The sequence below is a fragment of the Scomber japonicus genome, chromosome 12 (genome assembly GCF_027409825.1).
Source record: "Scomber japonicus isolate fScoJap1 chromosome 12, fScoJap1.pri, whole genome shotgun sequence".
Lineage (NCBI taxonomy): Eukaryota > Metazoa > Chordata > Actinopteri > Scombriformes > Scombridae > Scomber > Scomber japonicus.
Genome location: NC_070589.1, coordinates 3,390,077 through 3,410,493, shown reverse-complemented (window position 1 = coordinate 3,410,493; position 20,417 = coordinate 3,390,077). Strand labels below are relative to the sequence as shown.

The 20,417-nt window shown below is 38.8% G+C and overlaps 1 protein-coding gene across 1 annotated transcript in view; it reads right to left on the bottom strand.

Annotated features, from left to right (window-relative positions):
• Positions 1-5,109: 5,109 nt before the first annotated feature.
• Positions 5,110-20,417, bottom strand: part of dlgap1a (discs, large (Drosophila) homolog-associated protein 1a) — a 68,569-nt gene continuing 53,261 nt past the window's right edge. The window contains exons 10-14 of the mRNA XM_053330164.1: positions 20,133-20,384; positions 13,210-13,342; positions 11,314-11,405; positions 9,563-9,715; positions 5,110-5,334 (exon numbers count right to left, since the gene is read on the bottom strand). Coding sequence (XP_053186139.1) covers positions 5,110-5,334; positions 9,563-9,715; positions 11,314-11,405; positions 13,210-13,342; positions 20,133-20,384 — 855 coding nt within the window. The remainder of the gene's footprint in view (positions 5,335-9,562; positions 9,716-11,313; positions 11,406-13,209; positions 13,343-20,132; positions 20,385-20,417) is intronic.

Below are 20,417 nucleotides of genomic sequence, written 5' to 3'. Positions count from 1 at the left end.
CTGATCTTCCACAGTTTAGGATCTACCACCTTTTTGTTTTTATGTTCACATTTGACACCATTTAGCATTTTTAACTAGGAAGCAAGTGGTTCTATTCTAATGTACTAACAAGTCATTAAGGTTTTCATTTGTTCAGCTTCCAGAGCTTACAATAGAACACAGCACATCTCCTCTTTCCTCCGGTTCACACTCCATTCATGTTGTTCCTGCTTGACTGCACCTCCCAAACACACACACACACACAGTAAGCTTGCTACTGGAACAGTAAAGAAAAGATTCAGTAAGTGGTAAAAAAAACAGCAACATATTCATTCAGCATTTGTATGGCCCTGTCCTTTGATAAGAAGGGTATTTCACATTAAATATGGCTCACCGTCATCGTCATTTTAACACAGAGGTAATCAGATCCAGTACAAAGTTACAACCCCTTGCCAAGCACACACACACACACACACACACACACACACACACACACACACACAAAACTAAACTTTACAAAAGAAAAATACATACAGAATACTTCCATCAATAACACATCATCATCCTCATAGATGAGTGTCTAGTATCCTGTGAATTCCACTTTTGATTTCCAGATTTCCGCTCTGGAAAAATGAATGGCAGTTACTGTTTATAAGAAGTCATCATGATAAATGTTGGCATAAGTAGTAGTATAAATGGCATTATTACAGATAAACAACATGGAGTGCCCCTTAGAAAATCATCTTAGCTCCACAGATGTTTCCTTTGTAACTGTTGAAACCAGGTCCTGGTCCAGCTGTGGCGCCTGAAAGCCAGATGGACTGGGAATGTCTCCTTATGACACTTTATAAAAAGTCCCTCAAAGTATCACAGTAAGAGACAGCAGCTTTACAGCAGTTTAACTATTTCATTTTAAAATTGATGTAGCAGATCTCCTGACTTTATCAGTCATGTTTTTCATAATGAAACTCAATTTGACTGATTGATCTTATTTGACTCTCTGTGCCTTGTAAATACCAACATACAACAGTTACTCCACACCTCCAATTTGTTACTCAGGCTTTGTGTTACCACTTCAGTACCCTTAATAACATTTACACAACATCGTCAGGCTCGGTTTCTCAGACTTCCTTCAGAGCCATTATACAAGTGTTTTCACGGGCTGAGTAACACTCATGACTATAAGCTGATTCTATAAAATCAGTGGAGTGCCCCTTTAATGTGACAGTATGAAATGAGAATAAGGCAGGGTATGTTATTTTTTACACAAGATGCAGAATGTTTTTAAACTCACCAAATGAAAACATTGTATGATTAGATATTTGATTTCCAGTGAGGAGAGGCTAAGGTGGCCAAAGCAGACACAGCCAGTAAAGATAACAACTCAGTAAAATACCTCCAATAATTGTAGCATAAACACTTCCCTCTGAGCTTTTCCATATTTAAAAGACTTTCAGGTAATATACAGAAATTGTATGTGTGTGTATTGCTTGTGCACGCAGATGTATTTAAATCAACTAAATTCCCCCAGTAATGTTACTTTGGTAAGCTTAGCATATTTCTCCTTCTGAAAAATCAATCAATTAACTACCTTTTAAATTTTGTGAGCACATATTACATGTTATTGTTTCAGAATCTTGTTGAAGAAAATCACAACCAGCCATATTATCATTTCTGCTATAGACAGTATGGTGGAAAAGACAATTAAACAGTGCAGAGACTTTTGCAATAATGTAATTTTTCCCACATACGCAGAGCCATACAAACATATGGACGCATTTCAACTAAATCTTTAAATACCATGAATTTGTTAATACATAAACTGTTTATTATAGCAGGCCTTCCACATCCTCTATTCATATGACATTGTACGAAACGTTGTGCACTATGAATAGATAATGAGAACAAGTTGATTATAGTGTGCAGTTTTCTTAGAGAAGCCACAGATTTGAAGTTAAAAGTTGAATTCTATTTAACTAAAGGGGAAAAGATGCTGACTTTGCTAGAATTTAACAACCACATATTTTCTTTAAAGACTGTGTAAAGTGAATTCAGACATTTTCTTCTAAACATATCAAATAGGTTATAAATGGATTTCTAAAAAATGTGTAAAAAGCATTTCAACCATTTAGATTTGAATTGTGGCGCTAGGCTTCACAAACTGTGTTTCAACATTTCTGTGTTCAGGATTTAGTGGGCGGGTCTGAAAATCATAAACCCGCCCCTGCTGCTGTAGAGGTATGAATACATTCAGCACACACTACAACTACTACAGTCTACAGTTAGCCAGTTAGCTGAGTTAGCTGCTGAGCTAGCTGCTGAGTTAGCAGCAGAAAGCTCTCAGACGTAGTGTCCATGTTTCTGGTAGAGGTGGTGACTTTGATTGACAGGTGACACTTGGTAGGGGGCGAGGTTTCAGCAAACTCGGCGGGCACTCCCACAGTGTTTGGCAGCAGAGATATAGTTTTTTACACAACTTTGAAGCCTAATTTCATATATTTGGCATTTTTTTTAATCATTCAAATTTGGCAGGGTGGTTAACAACACACTTTTCTGTGGTATGTCAAACTCAGAACACATATTTATTCTTACTTTACATGGACTTTAAAATAACTTAATATACTAACAAGTTCCAAACATTAACACACCACATATTTTAGAATTCATTTGACTTCAGCTAATAGTTCACATTCAAATATGTGTACGAATATATATACGAATGCAGAGGCAATGAAGGGCTCTGTGTAAGTGGGAAATTAGTGAAATCTAAATGAGTACAAAGAAACTAGCAATGGTTAATTATCAACATAGAAGTCATATAGGTCTTATGTCAATTCAGCAAGTTATCTAACCAAGAGCCTAGTCACTAAAGCATTTATGGCAGCAAGATTTCCCATTCAATTCAAAATGGGGGTATAGCTGTCTGTTTAGCTCATCATAGGTCTATGGCATTTTTCATTGGTGACATTGACAGTACACCTGTACTACTATCTTTAATGATGAATATGAAGGAATGTCAACCTGCTAACATTAGATGTAACCAGGCTCTCAGTCAGTACACTTCCTCTTAATAACATCTGGAGCTGAATATTGTATTCGAAACTCCTCCAAACCTCCTGACGCTTAGCTATCATAGTAATGTAGAAAAGGTTATATATAGTAGATAATAATACCAGCACACCTCATACATATTGACTGTGAGATTCTGAAACTGGTCAAAGATACAGTATAGATTAAAATGGTCTCATTGGCTGGAAAAAGCAATGAATGAAGGCTTATATGTTGTCTTATTGGGACAATCTGTAGTCTACTATTTGTTATTTGTTCAGGGATTTTTGAAGGTCCAGGACCACTGGAGGGCCGTGGACCACCGTTTGACAACCACTGAGTTAGTACTAATGACAGATTTATAGCCCTTTGTGTCCTAAATAGTTTCATGGCTGTCTAGAAAAAGAGAATTGCAGCTGATTTTTGTTCATCTTTAAACATCAAAAAGAAGATCATATTTGTGTTACTTCCTGTTTCAAATTAGATTTTTAAAAGTGTTTAAATCTTCGCATGGCTTGTTTTTACATCTGGCTTTCTAATGCAGACATTATAGAGAAGGGAAAATATTTAAACATCTTAAAAATCAGAAAGATCAATTTAATTTCTCAATTGCAAAACAAGAGTAGCTACTTAAGAGAAACCACAAGATGAATACTATACTGCATACTCCATTCAGTTTCATGTGAACACTGTCTCCACTGAATATTGCTTAAGAGTAAACATACCCTGTAAAAGCCAAATCACCTTGAAGTCCAAGGAGGAAGGGACATGAAGATTAAACCAATGCAGGATGCAAAGGGGGTGATTTTACACACACCAACATCGACCCCCTCCCCACCCCCAACACTATCCTCTGACAGTATCAGCTCTTTATTACTCAGTTGATGGCTTTCTATGTTACAAAAGCAGGGTCAAAAGGAAATGATTTTTCTTTACAACTTGATTTCTATTTTTGTAGTTTTGACCATCACAAGCTGAACTGCTAAAATACAGACAGGGCAACCACATGAGACATGGTTTTGAAACAAATCCCCCGTTTTGAGTCTGAATAAATGATTTAGAAAACTTGGTTAAAACCAGTCTGATGGCTCTTGTTTGTGATGCCCTGTGATATATTCATACAAGTTGAGTTTAAATGGTCAAACAGAGATGAGAGGAGAAAACTAAGCTTATAAAAAAAGAATTTTCCTTTAAAAATATTTCCCTGTTTTTACGAGGGTTCACCATACAGGAAGAAAATACCCATTGACCGTTACATGAAGTTCCTAAGTTCCATAAAGAACTAATGTAGTGTGAAGACGGAGAGGAAGTTGAAAGAGAAACAGTGATTATCTTCACCAGTGAGAGAGAGAGAGAGAGAGAGAGAGAGAGAGACTGTTTTTATATTACAGCCTGCAGTGTTCATATCTGTGGGTACTGATGTGTGTTTGTGAATGTGACACCACAGGGTGATGAATATATATGCAACACCTTCAACATGTAACTAAGGCCAAACTAAGTCCTTTGTGATCTGTCCAAACTTTTAAGACTGCAGTCAGCATCCCACCTTCTGTTTCTTTCAACCCTTTGGTGTTCAGTCTGGTCACATCATCATGTTTCACCAAAGTAGTAAGAATGTATCCTCAACGGACCTTCAACATTTCTGATACATTTCACAGCAATACATCCACATCTGTTAGCATGGCACTGTTGGATGCAGCAGACCCTCAGAGCAAAAATCATTAGTTCCTACTTCAGCTTAATTTAGAAGGTGTTTTCTTTTTTTCTCTTTTTGACACCTGAGGCACACATGCTACAGAGACCCAGTGAAACATAACTGCTGTAGCTTCATAAAAAAGTGACAGCTGAGGTCTCGAAAGTTGTAATGTAAAGGCAACATTACACTGAGTCATGGGTCTACACTGTTTGATTCTTAGAGGTTTGGACAGATCTTACAGGTCATGGTCTGCTGCCTGCACCTTTCTGTAGGATCTTGTAGGATCTTGGAATTCAATGCTAGGTGTGGACAACCATGCATTTTTGTGTCTGATGTTGGTGTATGTATACTGCATGACGACCTTGTGTGTGTCCCTGTTAATATCCTCATAGCCTTGTCTGAGCCTCGGGGATGTAGATCTCGATGCTGTCAGCGCTCTCTGTGGCTGAGTTTTGTCGTACAGACGCGGCCCTCTTGGCGGCCATCAGTCGCTTCCTGGCTTCCTGCCGCTGCTTCTCTGAACTCTCCAGTGAGCGGTCCCTAGCCAGAGGGGGGTGGTGGTGAGGGCCCTTGGATGGCTTTTTTGGCACTGGAGGTGGGAGCCGCCTCTCCTGGTGGGAGAGGACGGTGGGGGGAGGGGGAGGGGACATTTCAGGAAGAAGACATACATGTATTTGTGTGTGTGTGTGTAACCTCCACCATTGATGCTGTAGAGTTTTGCTTTATGTGTAACAAATAAAGAAAAGGTATAATTCTTAATAACGTAATTGCCTCCTAATTCCTTCTTCTTTTGGTGATTTATAGTTTTATTTCATGCAAGTCTTTCTCATGTAGTCCTGCTGTGTAAACAGTGTGCTCCATACTTTAAAATGTATTTGTGGAGAAGGAATATTATCCACACTCTCTCCTGTCCATCAATCTTGACACTACAACACACAAAACAAAAAGCCACACATGGAAAAGTGACTGCAGGCAGAAGAAGGAAGGAAGGGCAGAAGGAAGCATGGACAGATGAATGGAAAAGACAGACATGATGGATCTACGGAGGCCCAGAGTGGTCAAGGCCTTGTGGTGTTGTTGGCATTGCAGTTATGCAGACTGATGCGTGGCTGTTTGCAAGCGCCTTCACTGTCAACACAAAGAAGCACAAGAAAGAAAAAAAGACAACAATGAGAGCAAATGAGGAAATCATCACAGTCAACATTCAAAATGATGCAAAGCCACAACAGATACTGCTGAGAGGGAGCAACCGACCAGGCTCAAGAGATCTGATGAAGATTTACTCATACAGAAAGGTCTGGATCCATTTCAAGATATACTGTGCAGAGGAAGACCACATCAGAAACCACCACCAGTGACAGCTAAGATTAAAAACAATGCTTTCCATGCTCCTGTTAAAAGCTATAGTGACTGAAATCCTAGGCATAGTCACAGTCATATATGTGCAGTTTGGATCTAAATGTAATTTGCCCAGCATACCAGCTTATATGCCATGCAAACCATCACTGTGCCCTCTTCATTTTGCAACACTGACTATGTTTACATACAAGAACCATTCAGGTTTTTTCTTACTAAGCTGTTTGCATGCCAGATGGAAATGAATAATCCATTAAAATTGCAGTTGTGAGGGTTTCCCTCTGCTGCAGTGGGAACAGGAATCACAAGAATCTCTGCAGGCAGTGAAGTAAAGCAGCCACATGAAAAACATTAGTGAGCTGCTGCCTGATATTTCTAAGTCATATTGATATGACTGATATTATACATTTATAGTTCTAGACACATCCAGTACTGAGGTTGTCCCATGATGTTTACTATACTGCTCTTCTCTCATTCCTCTCCTCTGTATGACTTCCTGTTTCAGTATATGTCATTGTACCTGTGCAGGGGTGTGTTACACAACCAGCCCGTCATGCATCTCTACCCCAGACTGGCAAACTGTTGGCTAGTTGATTTGTTTCCAACTGTGTGTCACAAACTGCAGAAAAAAACCCCAGTTGAGACGTATGTTCCAAATGTTCTGTATAAATGTCCGAAGAATGCTTCTAAAACCTGAATAATATCAGCATATCTCACATATCGCTACATTTGGAATAAGGCCCAAATTGGAATATCCAAACAGAATATGCTGTTTACATGATCCATATCAAATTCATAATATTGTCATATTCAGAATGATAGCAGAATTTTAGTGTGCATGTAAACATAGTCACCGATTCACTGAAGTTAGCATCATTCTATATTTTTCTTAGTGTCAACAAATTCAATGAAAAGATCACAACCAAAAATGAATCTGAATCTGTAGCTCAATACTTTCTGATTCCCCTACCTGTATGTAGGATTGAGTCAAATAATGTATATTGTGTATTCTTCTCTGAGTAGTCATGGAACATGTCACTCAGTGCAACAGTGTGACTCACTGATGTGTTTTCAATAGTTCAACAATGGACAGAGGGATGGGATATATCAGGCTTTGGATAGACAGACAACTGCTGCTGTAGAGGTATAAATACATTCAGCACACACTACTACTACTACAGTCTACAGTTAGCCAGTTAGCTGAGTTAGCTGCCGAGCTAGCAGCTGAGTTAGCAGCAGAAAGCTCTCAGACGTAGCGTCCATGTTTCTGGTAGAGGTGGTGACTTTGATTGACAGGTGTCACTTGGTAGGGGGCGGGGTTTCAGTGAACTCGGTGGGCACTCCCACAGCGTTTGGTAGCAGAGAAAGAGGCTAAGTTTTACACAACTTTGAATCTTAATTTCATATATTTGGCAATTTTTTTTAGTCATTCAAATTTGGCAGGGTGGTTAACAACACACTTTTCTGTGGTATGTCAAACTCAGAACACTTATTTATTCTTACTTTACACGGACTTTAAATACAATATAGAATATCAGCAGACTTATCCTTTCGGTGTGGCACTGTGACTATAATTCAGAATGACCATTTTCATCACTCTGAGTCTGAGCATCATCACCTGCATTCCAAACTTATCATCCTACAGTCTCAAGTGTGACAGAGCTTCAAGGTGCAAGGCATGACTTGAAGTTGACATGATGTGACCATGTGGTGTGCTCTCTTAGGTCGTTGCTCCACACAAGTATGCAAAAGCAAATAGCAACATCTGGCCCAGATGGCACAAACACACGACACTGGAGAAACAGTGGTGGTCAATCTTAAAGCTACTGCAATCAGAGCTCTTCCATGACTACAGTAGTGATTAAACATGGCATCTGTGGAGGACTGTGTACTGATGTTCTTGCTCCATGGAAGAAATTGAAAAAGAAAGAAAGAAAACACAGAAGATGCAATGTGTGACCTTTGAAATGTGCACAGAGGCAGGATGGAGACTTCCTGTCTGAAGGAAGAGGTGACAAGGTTCAGCTAGAGCTTCATCAAACTGCTTAGCATGATTGTTTTGAGCAGAAGTGAACCCAAATAAAAGGGGTCAAGCTTTCTCTGTTCGTGTTTTGAAGCAAACCTAGCTGCAACACTACGACTGTAGCTCAAGCTTGCATTGTGTGAAGAATTTCCAGGTGACACACTCCAGAACGCAGCAGGACATGATGGATCTTGAATAGCTTGAAGTGTGAACCTTTGCATACTTGCATGGAGCATGTTTTGGGCCTTAAAGAACAGTTTTTACATGACTATTTCAGCAAATGCCTGATCTGCAGGACTTCATGAGTCAGAAGAATGCAATGCTGTAACAGTAGCTCAATAAAGGACAACCAGGGAAAATGCCTTTACTTTGTAATTTTAGTGAATCTGAAACCAGAGCATCCAAAAACGACCAGATTCCTCTAATTGTATGGTAAAGACTTTGCATATTCCATTTCCAATCTCCAATTTCATCTACATCTTTGAAATATTCAAACAACTGTACTGGACCCAGATTTACATCACCAAGCAGCCTGACATCCTCACATCCTCACAACCAGAGGCCTCCATTAGTACTGAGTCCATATGAAAAATCTAGTCCTGCACTTAAAATGAAGTGCCCACTTTAAGCCTGTCAGTGTGTTGCTTCAAATATATGAATTCAGCAGTGATCGTGACATCAACAATGATATGACACTAAAAATGACAGAAAATTCACTCATTTCTGCACAAAGCATGACAAAAGAGGGTTTGAAGTCTGGCAAGGCCAGCTGAACATTCAGCAGTATGTAGGTCTCCAGACATCTGTGTTACAGTTTTACAAAAAAAAAAAAACAAAAAAAAAAAACCCAACCCAAGGTCCACTTACTATTTTTGGCAAATAGTGGTAGTTCTGGATTAAAGCACAATAAACCAACTATTAAATGTCTATATAACCCAGATGCAGAGCTTCATTAGCTACAGGTTAAATCCAAGATCATGTTTTCAACAAATTGTCTCCAGTCATGAAGTAACAAATACATCTGGTTCCACAAGATGACTGACAACATGATGCTTTTGTGCAGAGCTTGTGATTTTGTACATTGACGAGGGATATTTCACATGTTGTCATGATCACAGGAATTACACGTTGTTTTCTACATTATATTCATAGGGAACTGTATATAAGTAATTATCTGTTCTCTGAAGATCACATTTTGTGATTTCTGTGGGGGTTGGGGGAAAGACAAGACTGTTAGATACTTCCAACAATAACTTAAATGAGAAAAAAACAAACTCCAGGTTGGGATATATCAGATGAACAGTGAAATATCCCTTAGTACCATAGACAAAAGTCCTTTGTTGCCAAATGGGACATTCATGTCATTCATCATGCCACAAAGCTAAAAAGCAAAAGAAGTAGCACAATGTTAAACAACAGCAGCTAGCCTGGTGGCATAACAGAAGCTTCTATGTGCGTACCTTTCTCTCAGGGGGGTCCAGGGGTCTCCAGTTGTTGGCTCTGATCTGGTGAAGCTCATCAAACTTGAGGCTTATGTTCTCAATTGACAGCTGAAGCATATCCCAAAAACCAGCCAGGTCTGAGGCCACAGGACGAGGATGGGCGTTGGGGTTCTATGACAGGTGGAGATGGTTGGCCACAGATTTTTATTAAAGATGAAAGAGAAGAAAGATAAGATAAGGTTTACACATTAGGTCATGGTCAAAATGCTTCACAATCATGATTCAAATATCTAAGATAAAAGATATGAGACTTCTGATATATATATCAGATGGATTCAGAAATGTAGTTTTTATTTTGAAGGGTGTGGTTAATATTCTTGGGCAAGAGTTTTTATTATTTTCAGTGAAAGGAAATCACATAAAGTCCTGCCAAAATATGTAACAAATTACAGAGTTAAATCAGCTACTTCTTGAGTTATTAGACAGTCTGAGAGGTCCATTACATGCAGTTGGAGCTATGTTCAGGCATTATCAACCAGTATTGCTCTAAACCATGCTTTAGCACTATTTATCATGTTATTCTGATCATTTATTACATTCACTTGGTCAAAATATATGCAATGCATACAGTAGCACATTCAGAATTAGAAATACTGCCTTGCAGTTGCTTGCCTCTGCAAACCAGTCAAGCAGCAGTTTGCAGACAATGTCCGTCTAACCCAACCCTAACTCTTCTGGATAGAAAATGTCTATTCAGAATCTATGAACATTCTTAAGTTATGTCCATGTTTTCACAGTCCTATTGTCCTATGATCAGTAAATTCTAATCACTTCCTCCTTGAGTCCAAGTGGACGTTTGTGCCAGACATAATGAAATCCCCTCCAGGCTTTCCTCAGATATCATGTTAACGACATTGGGACAAATGTGAGGTCACAGTGACTTTGACCAGTTCATCTTTAAGTCCAAGTGGATGTTTGAGCCAATTTTGAATAAATTCCCTCAAGGCTGAGATATTGCATTTACAAGAACAGACAACTGGATAACCCGAAAAACTAATGCCTGTGGCCTCAGCTGTCCCCAGCACAGAGGCATAAACACTGTTCATTGATTTGGTTTTGCTTCTCACGGTGAACAATTTAAAACATTTAAGAAATATAGAGGGTCACAATGCTATTATTATATTTGTTTTATTTAATATATTGATTTAAATATTAACTACACTATATTACTGGCTTTTTACCAAGTGAGTGCTAAAGCATGGTTTTGTTCAGGGTTAATGTTCTCTTTCTGAAAAAACAATGTGTTGTCTCTAAGATGCTGTGTATTCCTAACAAACATGATCATTCTGCACACTATATAAATAAACGTATTCCACTTTTGTCTTTTTTTTTATTACCAAGCATCATGGAAAACCCATCTATCTCCCTTGCTGGTTGGTTGGAAATATGTATAACCTGGCAGCTAGATCAATTTATGACATCTAAGTTAGTGAGAAAAGGACAGTAGCAGCTACACCTTCTGATTTAAGTTAATAAAAATGACTCCATTTCAGTGTGGCGTTAATAATAGTGATGATACAAAGGTGCATTTAGTATGCCATTTGTAGAACAAACAAGATAAACACTAACTTAACAGAAACATATGTAGCTACAAGAGCTCTAGAGCATGCAGAATGTGAAATATGTAACCAGTCTTTAAAGTGAACAAGTTAGGGCCATTTTCTAAATGTTTACAGTGTGAAGTGTGAATAAAGTTTTTTCATACTCACCAGGTTCTCCTCACACAATTCCCTGAATTGTTGAAACTTTTGGGACATCAGAAGCTGAGCACTGCCTACGGCACTCCTCATCTTCCCAAGAACTACAAACACAGACACACAGGTTAGAGAGAGACAGAGAACATATACCATACTAGCTTTTATAGGAGCCCAGGAACATTTTATTGTACTCAGATCATTTATTTGTATAATCTAGGCTTTAATTCCTGTCCCATAAAAATTGAGTTTTCTGATGGTTGGGATCATATGAGTAGAAGAAGCCACTGTCTGGCAACAAAGGTCAAGGCAGCATCATTTCATTTCAAAACTAACCTTTCCTCTTTAATATCTAATAAGCTGTTAATAATATATTTTGCTTAATGGTTCATGTTAGTGTTCCCAACTTGTTGATAGGTGGTCAACAAGAGTTCAAGTTTATATCATATAATCACTAACCTATCTCTGATCTTACTCTTACTGGAAACAATATTGAGAAAGTTGTTCTGATTCAACTCAACAACATTTTAAATGAAAATGGCCTTTTGGTCAGATTTCATAGCACTGAGACAGCACTGATTAAACTGCTTAAGTACATTTGTTGAACACTAGCTCAGTTAAAAAAAACAATTTTGGGGCTGCCTTCATTGCAGCATTTGATGCTGTTGGCCAAAAAATCATTATTGACAGTGCCTTGACATAACTTTTGTTGTGGTTTGGCATTATATAAATAAAGATTGATTGATTGACAGATTGGAAAAGATTATGGGATTATCTGATGCAGTTCTCAGTTGAGTTCAGATCATATCTTGAGGGCAAGATGTTGCCATTGGTGATCAAAATCACCAAGACATGTGCAGTCCCCCATGGTTGGATTCTGTCTATGCTCCCTACTGGCCAAATCATACAAGACAATATCACTTATCACTGTAACGCAGACAGTGACAGTGGTCCCATACACTCATTTTATCAATGCTTAGAGCAAGTAAACAGCTGGATGTTATTACATTCCCTTCGATTAAATAAAGACAAGACAGAAACCATTGTATTTGGCAACAAAGAGGGAAAAAAAGTTATTGCTCAGCTTGGTTTCAGGTTTATAAAGACAAAGGACCAAGTTAGAAATATTGGTTTTAATTGGCTCAGGTCAAAGTTTCATTAAAATGATTACTAAATCAGCATTTTATCATCTCAAGCAAACAGCAAGAATTATATGTTTCATGTCAAAACACATATTTTCACGGATGACTTAGTTAGTTATAAAGTTATAGTAGTACTACCTAACTTCTTCCTAAAAAAGATCGAGACAATTTCAGCAGTTTCAGAGTGAGTTCTAACAAGAATCAGGAGGACTGAGCACATTACTGTTGTTAGTTTATAAATCATTAAATCATCTTAAATACATGTCTGATCTCCTTAAAGAATATCAATTCAACAGGGCCCTTACATCTTTAGGAAGTAGTCAACTGGTCTGGTAGAACTTTGAGTTAGAACCAAACAGGTTGAAGTGACTTTAGCTAGTATGCTGCACACAGATAGAATCAACTTCCTGGTTATCTTAAATGAGCCCAAACTCTAGCCACTTTCATCTTAACTTTACACAAGCTCTGCTGTTCTCCTGTGCATTTAAAACACTGCACTGTAACTGTATACAGCCTTCTAATGATCCGGTTCTTATGTCTCTGTTCTTAACCGTGTTCATGTTTGGACTTTTCTCTTAATATTCGCTTTGTTCCTGTAAAATACTGTATAGTTTAAAAGTGTTTAAACCTCACAGCATACACCCTAAGACAAGATATACTAATAGAACTAATACTATAGGATATCAAGTTTTTAATGTGAATAAAATGACACCTTACATAGTAATATATATAATTGAAAATTAGACCACAACCATACTTAAAGACATACTGTCTTCAGGCAGGTCATTCTCCCGCTGGTCCATCTCCATCTGTCGACACCAGCCCTCCATGCGGTCTGTCTCAGCCTGCAGCAGTTTCAGAAACCAGCGTCCATCTCTCTGACACACTGACCTCTGCACCACCTGCCATTCAAACAAAGTTATTCAAAGGGTATTCTGTACATTCACTTCCCCTAATGTTCCAAATCCAACAATGAGGAAATAAGACTATGATTCTATAGACATGCTAGTGGCTCTGTGAGGCTACTTGTGCACAGCGGTGCTTCAAGGTTAATGCTAACATCAGCATACTAACATGCTCACAGTGACAATGCCAACATGCTAATGTTTAGCAGGTGTAAGGTTACCATCTTAATTAAAGACCGTGTAAAGTGAATTCAGACATTTTCTTCTAAACACATTAAATAGGTCATAAATGTATTTCTAAAAAAGGTGTAAAAAGCATTTCAACCATTTAGATTTGAATTGTGGAGCTAGGCTTCACAAACTGTGTTTCAACATTTCTGTGTTCAGGACTTAGTGGGCGGATCTGAAAATCACCACCGCATTAAATAACTCGGCGGTGATGAGCATAAACCTGCCCCTACTGCTGTAGAGGTACACACTACTACTATTATAGTCTATCGTTAGCCAGTTAGCTGAGTTAGCCACCAAGTTAGCCGCCAAGTACGCACTGGGCTAGCCGTTGAGCTAGCCGCTGGGCTAGCAACTGAATTAGTAGCAGAAAGCTCTCACACATAGTGTCCATGTTTTGGGTAAAGGTGGTGACTTTGATTGACAGGTGACACTTGGTAGGGGGCAGGGTTTCAGCGAACTCGGCGGGCACTCCCACAGCGTTTGGTAGCAGAGAAAGAGGCTGAGTTTTACACAACTTTGAAGCCTAATTTCATATATTTTTTTAATCATTCAAATTTGGCAGGGTGGTTAACAACACACTTTTCTGTGGTATGTCAAACTCAGAACACTTATTTATTCTTACTTTACATGGACTTTAAGCATGTTACTGTAGCATGCTAACATTTACTACTTTGTTGTGAACACAAAGTAGAGCTGGGGGTGATGGATGTGTCCACAATTTCACACACCGTCTCATTCAAGGGAACAGGAAAATGTGTCCAAACTTTCGACTGCTACTGTAAATAAAATGTAACAGCCCTCAAACTTTCATAGATTCCAATGCATGGAGTGGTTGGATTAACAAGGGAGTGCACAGCAACTTGTGTGTTTTGGCTAAAACTGTGGTGCTTCATTGAGCCGTATTTAGTCACTTGGCAACAGAAAGAGTACATGGGTCATTCTACAGAAACGTCCACTTTTGGGATGGCAAGATGTCTTAATTTTTTTTCCTTTCTAACATTTAAAATTGGACTACATTGTTACATAAGTCATTGACTTTATGAATACACATAAATGAAAGCTTAATGATTTTTTTTTTTTTTGTATGTTTATCTAAAGACCACATGAACTGCTTTTTTGTCCCTGGTGTTACCACACTTTTTTCGCAATATTTAAGGCTTTTATAAATTATTATGTCTCAGTCTCTTCAGCACATGTACTCAGAGTCAAAGAAGAATTATGACAATGCAATGCAATCAGGAGACTGTGTCTTATTAATTTATTAAGGTTTGTTAAAAGTGTGATTGAATGACTTTGATGATGGGGGGGGGGGGGTCAGTGCTCCTGCCTGTCTTTGCCTGCATCTTTGCTGACACTGCCTCCACGCCTTTCGTTCTACCCTTTTTTCCCTTTCACTTAAATCAGTTATTTTCCTTCTCTTCTTTGTTTCAATGTCTCTGGCATAGCCCTGCTTCCTTTTCTCTAAATACACTTCTCAGCTGCACTCAATTTAGCCATACCTGACCAAAGAAGGATTAACAATTAAAAGACACAAATTATAGTAATGAAATGTTTTTATTTCAGGCAAAAAAAAAAACCCTCAATAAACACCATTGAATATAGTGTACACATCTAGTGTCACTGCCGTTACTGATTGTCACTGGTGTTGTTACCCATAAGGAAGATAACACCAGTGACGGTAACACCAGTGACAGTTTTCATGAAAAATGCATTTTACAAAATGGCTGCTACAAAGCATGAAACCACATGTTGTCAATCATGATCTATTCACTAAATGATGTAGTTTCATACATTTGTATTCAATTTGTTTACAATTCCCTGCCAATAAAGTAGGTTACACCAGTGACGTCAACTAAAAGCTTCATATGAAATCATGAGATAAATGTTAATATTTCTGAAAACTGAAAAGAGACAATGTTCTTATCATGGCCCTTCTTCATAGATCTCCAGGAAAGAGGTCAAAGGAAGCCAAGTCATGTCATCAGGGTGATTTCTTTTGACTTTTGTTGCATTGTAACGCCAGTGACATGACTGCAAGGGATGACTACTTTTTAAATAAAGTAAAAATATCATTTATATCATATATTTAATAGTTATTTATACATTTTTGCATTTTGAATGGTATTTTTTATTTTTATATATTTTAAAATCAAAATACAGCACTTTCCTTCCATAAATGACTGTGGGGACGAGCACTTTTGTGGTGGTTGGGGATCTAAATAATTGATATATTGCGAATATTACCAAGTTGATGGCTCCAAATGGTGTGATAGTTCAAATAATATATGTTTTTTTTAAATAAAATACAAAAAAAAATTATTATTTTCAATATGGAATATATGGAGATAATAATTAACTTCAGTAAATTTAGCCTCTATCTACCTCTACTGAAGAGGGACCAGACCTTTATCTGAGAAAAGCAATTATGAGAGACAGACCTCTATTTCTGATTTCACAGAACAGAGCATATTTTAGTGAGGAAACCACTTTGTTTTCCAGCCCTCCTCTTTCCTGTTTGCTGCTTGTTGTAAAACGTTTCCCATATGTTTTATGATTAAAAAACTAGCAGTTCTTCCTCAAAACTTTTTATAGTGAAAGATCTAGTGTTTAGGTTAAATAACAATGGATTAACTGTCACACCGCGGTGAGGTTTGTCTCGTCCTGGGGTTTTGTCTCGTGACTTCCTGTTTTATTTTGAAAATTAACTCTCCTCTCGTTTCAGGTCACTTGCCCTTCCTCATGTGTCACCGGTCTGATTGTCTTCCCTGATTCCTGATTGTGTCCACCTGTTCCCCATTACCCTCATGTGTTTTATAGTCTGCGTCTTCCCTTGTCTTGTGCCAGAGTGTCTCGTTCCGCTGTACACCCCAGCCAGTCTCCCCAGTCCGTGTTATTCCTCAGCCTTGTTATTGTCACGTCACGTAATCCTGTGTTTTTACCTCCTTGCGAGTGATTTTTTGTTTGTAATTTTTTCATAGATAAAGCATAGTATCAGTTTAGTTAGAGTTTTGTAGAGCCTCCGAGGCCTGTACTACGAAGCTGGATTAACCTATCCAGGATATCTCTCCGTTACCTGGATTGATTTAACCAGATCTTCGCAGTCCAGGATAAGCGGTACTACGAAGCTGGTTATCAACTCGGTAAATCAACCCAGGGTTTTCCAATCTGGATCTCTGCGCGCTCACATAAAGGGGAGGTGTTTGCAGCGTCTGACCAATCACAAACATGGAGAAACCCTGCAGAGCAGACTACTTTACCATGGAGGAGCAGACAATTATTCTTCATAAATATGAAGAATTCAAACACATCATCCAGGCCAAAAGCAACACTGTTGCTGCAGCAAAAGCCAGGAAGGAATGCTGGCAGAAAATTGCCGACTCTGTTAATGTGTAAATTCATGAGATCATACAATATTAATTTATCAGACAATATAAACGGACACTCTGATCATTCAATGCCACTTTATTACAGCACAGACGTTTGGGGCAGATCGCTTCCTCAGTGCCCTTCCTCTCATAAGAGACATTAAGTTAGTTTAATATTCAACATTCAAAATACAAACCTATTATGCTTCAACCATTTGAGTGAATGATTTCAAACCAACTGTATAACATACAGAATAATATCCCTCATGTGCCTCAAGGATTATTTTTTAAATATATATTTTGGCCAATTAAAAAATTGCATCTATCCCTAAAAACTCTTTCTCTCCTAAGCGCTCCTCTCACGATCCGCGCACCAATGTTGACAGGATCTTTTAAGAATGGGAAGGTCATTTTCTAAGAGATCTGATTGGTCAGGAGGTGGTGCTTTTGTACTCATTGATCTCTTATCCAGAACATAACATGCTCCGGAGCAGGTTAGCCGTTCAGCATAAGTTACCATGGTGATTTACCCCGGTAAGAAGTGAACCAGCTTCGTAGTACGGAAAACCCAGAGTTAACCCTTAAGTTACCTCGATAAGAGAAAATCCAGCTTCGTAGTACAGGCCTCTGATTTTCTGTTTTATTGTTCCTTGTGAACGGAGTTTGGTTCCTCCTAGAGTGTTTTTGTTTTCCTAGTTGTGGCTTTTGTTTACCTCCTTGTGGAGTGACTTTCTGTTTTAGTCCTTAGTTTTTTAGGCCTTCTTTCCTCCTTGTTAGAAGTGTTTTTGTTTTGTTTTATTAGAAGATATTCTCCCTAGATTTCCTGCCTTGATAGAGTAAAGTTTTTCTAGCCTGTTATTTTGTCACTCTGTCAGGGAGGTTGGAATCAATAAAAGTCCGCCTGAACAGTCCTACCTCCGCATCTGAGTCCTCATTTACGTCCAGAGGCCTGTACTACGAAGCTGGATTAACCTATCCAGGATATCTCTCCGTTACCTGGGTTGACTTATCCAGACATTCGCAGTCTAGGATAAGCGGTACTACGAAGCTGGTTATCAACTCGGTAAATCAACCCAGGGTTTTCCAATCTGGATCTCTGCGTGCTCACATAAAGGGGAGGTGTTTGCAGCGTCTGACCAATCACAAACATGGAGAAACCCTGCAGAGCAGACTACTTTACCATGGAGGAGCAGACAATTATTATTCATGAATATGAAGAATTCAATCACATCATCCAGGCCAAAAGCAACACTGTTGCTGCAGCAAAAACCAGGAAGGAATGCTGGCAGAAAATTGCTGACTCTGTTAATGTGTAAATTCATGAGATCATACAATATTAATTTATTGGTCAATTTTAACGGACACTCTGATCACACAATGCCACTTTATTACGGCACAGACGTTTGGGGCAGATCGCTTCCTCAGTGCCCTTCCTTTCATAGAGACATTAAGTTAGTTTAATATTCAACATTCAAAATACAAACCTATTAACCTTCAACCATTTGAGTGAATGATGTCAAACCAACTGTATAAAAGACTAATATCCCTCATGTGCCTCAAGGCTTATATTACAAATATATATTTTCGTCAATTTTTTACAATTACAATAAATAAATACAGTTATTATGCTCCCTGACACTTTGATCTCAGGATGTCAAACCTACAGAATAATATCCCTCATGTGCCTCAATGATTATTTTTTAAATATATATTTTGGCCAATTAAAAAATTGCATCTATCACTAAAAGCTCATTCTCTCCTAAGCGCTCCTCTCGCGATCCGCGCACCAATGTTGACAGGATCTTTTAAGAATGGGCAGGTCATTTTCTAAGAGAGCTGATTGGTCAGGAGGTGGTGCTTTCATACTCGTTGATCTCTTATCCAGAACATAACATGCTCCGGAGCAGGCTAGCCGTTCAGCATAAGTTACCATGGTGATTTACCCCGGTAAGAAGTGAACCAGCTTCGTAGTACGGAAAACCCAGGGTTAACCCTGAAGTTACCTCGATAAGAGAAAATCCAGCTTCGTAGTACAGGCCTCAGGATAAGCGGTACTACGAAGCTGGTTATCAACTCGGTAAATCAACCCAGGGTTTTCCAATCTGGATCTCTGCGCGTTCACATAAAGGGGAGGAGTCTGCAGCGTCTGACCAATCACAAACATGGAGAAACCCTGCAGAGCAGACTACTTTACCATGGAGGAGCAGACAATTATTCTTCATAAATATGAAGAATTCAAACATCATCCAGGCCAAAAGCAACACTGTTGCTGCAGCAAAAGCCAGGAAGGAATGCTGGCAGAAAATTGCTGACTCTGTTAATGTGTAAATTCATGAGATCATACAATATTAATTTATCAGACAATATAAACGGACACTCTGATCACACAATGTCACTTTATTACGGCACAGACGTTTGGGGCAGAGCGCTTCCTCAGTGCCCTTCCTCTCATAAGAGACATTAAGTTAGTTTAATATTCAACATTCAAAATACAAACCTATTATGTGCTTCAAACATTTGAGTGAATGATTTCAAACCAACTGTATAACATACGGACTAATATTCCTCATGTGCCTCAAGGATTATTTTACAAATATATATTTTCGTCAATTTTTTACAATTACAATAAATAAATACAGTTATTATGCTCCCTGACACTTTGATCTCAGGATGTCAAACCTACAGAATAATATCCCCCACGTGCCTCAATGATTATTTTTTAAATATATATTTTGGTCAATTAAAAAATTGCATCTATCACTAAAAGCTCATTCTCTCCTAAGCGCTCCTCTCGCGATCCACGCACCAATGTTGACAGGATCTTTTAAGAATGGGCAGGTCATTTTCTAAGAGAACTGATTGGTCAGGAGGTGGTGCTTTTGTACTCATTGATCTCTTATCCAGAACATAACCTGCTCCGGAGCAGGTTAGCCGTTCAGCATAAGTTACCATGGTGATTTACCCCGGTAAGAAGTGAACCAGCTTCGTAGTACGGAAAACCCAGAGTTAACCCTGAAGTTACCTCGATAAGAGAAAATCCAGCTTCGTAGTACAGGCCTCAGGTCTGACATTAACATTAGGAAAATGAATGATTGAGATGCATGACTGCAGTTTGTTATCTTGTCTTATCTCTGTACACCACTGATTTAACTCCCACATACCTCCAGAATAGCTGAGCTGTTGAAGTTAACATCAAGTGAGTCATCAGTGACGCTGTCTATCCAAGGGTCTGGAGGGGGGAGGATGGACGGGTCAAAGCCCACATCCTCATATTCATCAGAGGCACAGGCGTGGTAGTGGTTCCCTGAGCCCTGGATGCTGACAGTGGAGGTAGCGGCATCACGGGAGTATTGTCGAGAGAGGGCACCAGATGACAGGACTTCAATGTCAGTGTCTGGAGAGTTCAGAGGAGTGTCCAGCATGTCCGGTATGTCCAGATCTGCCTGGATGGGACAATTCAAACATTTGAATCAGTG